This window comes from Egretta garzetta, unplaced genomic scaffold, assembly GCF_000687185.1.
Source record: "Egretta garzetta isolate BGI_Z169 unplaced genomic scaffold, ASM68718v1 scaffold725, whole genome shotgun sequence".
Taxonomy (NCBI): Eukaryota; Metazoa; Chordata; class Aves; order Pelecaniformes; family Ardeidae; genus Egretta; species Egretta garzetta.
This window is the reverse complement of record NW_009259599.1, coordinates 9723-13612: the sequence shown is the minus strand read 5'-3', so window position 1 is coordinate 13612 and position 3890 is coordinate 9723. Positions and strand designations below refer to the sequence as shown.

The 3890-nt window shown below is 58.9% G+C and overlaps 1 protein-coding gene across 1 annotated transcript in view; it reads right to left on the bottom strand.

Moving 5' to 3' along the window:
- BAG4 (BAG cochaperone 4) overlaps positions 1 to 3884 on the bottom strand; it is a 5459-nt gene extending 1575 nt beyond the window's left edge. Inside the window, 4 exon segments of the mRNA XM_035893811.1 lie at positions 1 to 7; positions 10 to 295; positions 1483 to 1722; positions 2079 to 3884. The exon segment at positions 1 to 7 is cut by the window's left edge and continues 1575 nt beyond it. Of these exon segments, the coding sequence (XP_035749704.1) occupies positions 1 to 7; positions 10 to 295; positions 1483 to 1722; positions 2079 to 2336 (791 nt within the window). The 5' untranslated portion in view covers positions 2337 to 3884.
- Between the last annotated feature and the right edge of the window lie 6 nt (positions 3885 to 3890).

The following is a 3890-nucleotide window of genomic DNA, read 5'->3' as shown; positions in this document are numbered from 1 at the left end:
CCCCCATAACGTGGAGGATTCTCTGAATCGCTGGCTGGGCGGCTGCAGAATTTGTTGAAGGCTGGTCAGCAGGTTTAAAGCCAGCCTCCCGGTTCCCAGCCAAAAGCTTCCGAGCCGCACCGTCATACATCTGGGGCTGTGCACTGTACTGCACCCGGGGGTGTGAGGGGGGCGGCTTGGCGTTGAGCGGAGCGGCTGGCTTGTGGTCATTTGTTGTCCCAGAGGGCTGGTGATTGACATCGGGATAGTAGTTGTGTTGGTTTGCGCTTTGCTCGGCTTTCTCGTAAGCAGCATCCTGCAGTCGGAAGGAAAAAGCGAAAAAATCTTTACGTGCGTTTCCCTTAAAGCCAGGTCTTTAATCCCGTGCTCACAGGGCAGGCAGGCAGGGCTGAGGGCTTGGGGCAGCAGGTGACGCCGTGGCCGCTCTGAGCCGTGCATGCCTGGGAGGACAGGGCAGGCCGGGTTATGCACGACCTCACCAGGGATCTGGGCAGCATTTTTGAGACGGTCACACACCGTGACGTCGTAACACATCACGTCCCTGCGGGCTGGCACCCTGTGTCCTGCCAAGCGGGCTGCTTTCTGTCAGAAGTCCCAGAGAGGGACACGGGACCCAGGCTCCAGTCCCTGGCCGTTAAAGAACAGATCCCCTGGCAAGGGGCACGTATCCAGGAGGAACAGCGTGAACGCTCGCTATCCTTGAACAGGGGAGATGCTGAACGGATTTCAACCCGGTCCCATTTGGATATTCTGGGGAAGAGGCTTCTCTGCAGGGAGCACGCTCTTGAACCATCCCCAGATAACAGCAGCCACCACCCCCGAATTCACGCACCCCCCCATCAGGGCTGCTGCCTGCAGACCAAACCTCCAGAGAGTCGTTGGACTCCGGATCAAAGCCAGAGGAAGCTGAGATGAACGGACCCCACCAAATGCATCATTGCCTTAGATTTTTTGCTTAAAACGTTCCTCGGTAGAGGATAACTCTGCCCAAACCAAGCACCCGTAGAGGAATTCCAGCGTCTGCAAACTGACCCACCGGTGAGTCCCACGCTCTGTGGGAGGATTTCTGCCAGTTTTAGCTGCTTGAGAGAAAAGAGCTGGACGAGTGAGACAAGGTCTGACCCACTTCAAGACCTGCCTTGGGACGTCTGGTATCTCCAGTACCTTCCTGGAATTACAGCCGTGGATTTTGGTTTTCTCTATGCCAGTAGGAGATTTTGCTGGCAGTTCTCTAGATACCTGCTGCTTTGTTCCCTTTATTAGGGACAGGGTTTAGTGGTGGGATGGCAGGGTTAGGTTAAAGGTTGGACTCGATGATCTTAAAGGGCTTTTCCAACCAAAGTGATTCTATGATTCTACCTCAACTAACAGTGCTCGGAGAAAGGGGCATTCCCAGGAGCCAGAGGCAGGCTTTGGGGAGAGCTGTGTAATTTAGGAGGTCTGACGGCAGCCGGGACCCAGCACGTAGGACATCAGCTGTACCTTTGAGTCCCACGCAGGAGGGTGGGAGGGAGCTCCGCTGCCCGTCCAGGATGGCTGCGCATCGGAGACGAACAGGTTCCCGTGCATGGAAGCCGCGGGCCACCCGTACCGCGGCTGCACCCCATAGACCGGGGGGGCCCACGTGTCCTCCAGGGGTCTGGGCTGTGGCGGAGGCCCCTGCGGTGCGACCCCCGGGTTGCTGTCTCCGTATGGATACTGTGGGATGGGCATTCCCGGGGTCTGCAACAAAAGGGGGGAACAGGCATTACCCCCCGAGTCACTCCGAGCACCATTCCCTCCAGACAGCCCTGGGAACAGCCATAGGCTTGCTGCCCAATTCCTGCTTTCCCAGCCCACACGCTTGGAGTCTCTGGAAAATGGATCGACCGCCAGTTTTTATAAGAATAAAATCAGGCAGGGAAGCTGCTCGAGGCACAACAGCCACGAGGACCCACGGATCCATCGGAGGGGGCACTGTGGGCTCTCCCTCCGCTGCGGCCCCATAAAACAACTTTTGATGCCCTGGGAACCGCAAGCCCAGCAGCTGCACCGACACCGGGGCTGGGAATTGCTGTGGCCAGTGGCCGGGCTCTTACCTGCGGTGGGGAGTAGCCAGGAACCTGCTGCCTCCTGAGAGAGGACCCCTCGGGGGGGCAGTCCTGTGGGGCGTAGCTCCAGGGGGGAGCGGGTGATGGGGGCCGGTACATGCCCGTGGACTCCGCAGGGTAGGGGGTCCGTGGGGGCCCGGAGCAGTAGTCCCCCCGTGTCTGCGGCAGGCCGGCGTAGTGTGGGGCAGCGCTGGGAGCCGGTGGGTACGGGGGGCTGTAGGCTCCGTTTGCGTAGGGAGAATCCATCGCCTGGGGAGGAGGGAAGAGCAGAGGGAAGGTGATGGGCCGTGGACCCAGGGCGGGGGGGCTCCAGTCCGGCCCAGCAGCAGGCTGGGGAAAGAGGACCAACCCTTCCTGCAGCGTTTAACTAGGGGCGTCCTTCGTCCCCAGACTGATTTGCCTCGGTTTTAGGTTTTCCTGCTCTAACGTGGCTTGCTGTTGGCCACTGTCAGTAAACGCCTTGGGGAGACAGGCAGCGTCGGGGGCATTACAGGGGGATGGATTTGTTTGGAGGGTGGGAAGAGAGGGGACACGCTGAGCTTAACCTCAGCGTGGCTTAGCTCAGAAATAGGCCTGCAGTTCCTCCCAGCAAGCAGCTCCTAGGAGGTTCAACCACGTCGACGCAGTCACCGACTGCTGGATCAAAAACGCTCCAGGAAAGTTAATTTCCTCTTTCAGTCTGCAAACAGAAATGATGCAAGCGGACGAGATCTACCAGTTCTGGGGCCCGGGGAGCAGGGCATTCAGCTCAGCGCGCCGCAGGTCGTGCTGCAGCCCTGGGAGCAGTCGGGTTTGAGACCTTGTCGTGTGAAAGGTCTGAACGCCCAGAGCATGCATGAGAATTTATCTGAATGCATTCGAGTAACCAACGCGCATTGGCCGCAAGCTTCCACCTAAGCACAGAGGCGACAATTAAGCGTTAGGATTTCAGGATGACTCCCCGTAGCTTTGGGCAAAGCCGTTTTTTGCCCGTGCGCTGTTTCACGGAGGCGAGGCTGTATCACCTGCGTGCCAGGATTTATGAAAGAGGCGGATCAGACCTGCACGTCCCATAGGATTAAAACAAAGCACAGTTGTGTCTGGACAGCAGACAGCTCTTTGGACAGAGTAAAGCCTTTCCCTTCACACACTATTTGTGCAATGGCCCCTAAAAAAAGCTATTGCTGCAAAAAGAACAACAAATAATAGACCCTGGGGACAGCAAATCGCGGGACCGGGGCATGGCGGGACCAGCGATGCTTTTTTCCCCGCTCTGCCCCGAGCTGCCGCCCTGGCACTGCCGGCTCCTCGCTGCTGGTGGGGTCTGCACGGCGTCTTTAGTCCGCCAAGCCTGGAAAGAGGGGGACATGGCAGGGATCGGGCCCTCGAGCCCCACGCTCCCCGCAGGGAAGAGGCAGCTCTGTCTGTCTGCTGGTGAAGGGCCGGGACTGGGACCAGGACCCGGACCCGTCCCGGCCGGCGATGCCCAGCTCTCACCAGCCACCTGGGCAGCAAAGCAGCCAAGGACGGCGGCGCTTCGTTAAAACACACGCCCTAGCAATGTCACCTTGAGCTGGACGCGAAGGTAAAACTTCGCCGCCTTCATCTTTTTATGTATTTTCCTCCCGTTCGCCCCCTGCCCGACCCCCCTGGGACGGGAGGGCGGATTTGTAATGCGAACAGAGCCTTTCGCAGATCAAGCTACCGGAGCTGAGAAAAACAAACGGATCGGCCTTTAGGAGGTAAGGGATGAGGTCAGAGACCCGGGCACACGTCACGGCTGGGTGACGTTTCCCCGCCGTGCGGGTCGGGTGTCTCCGG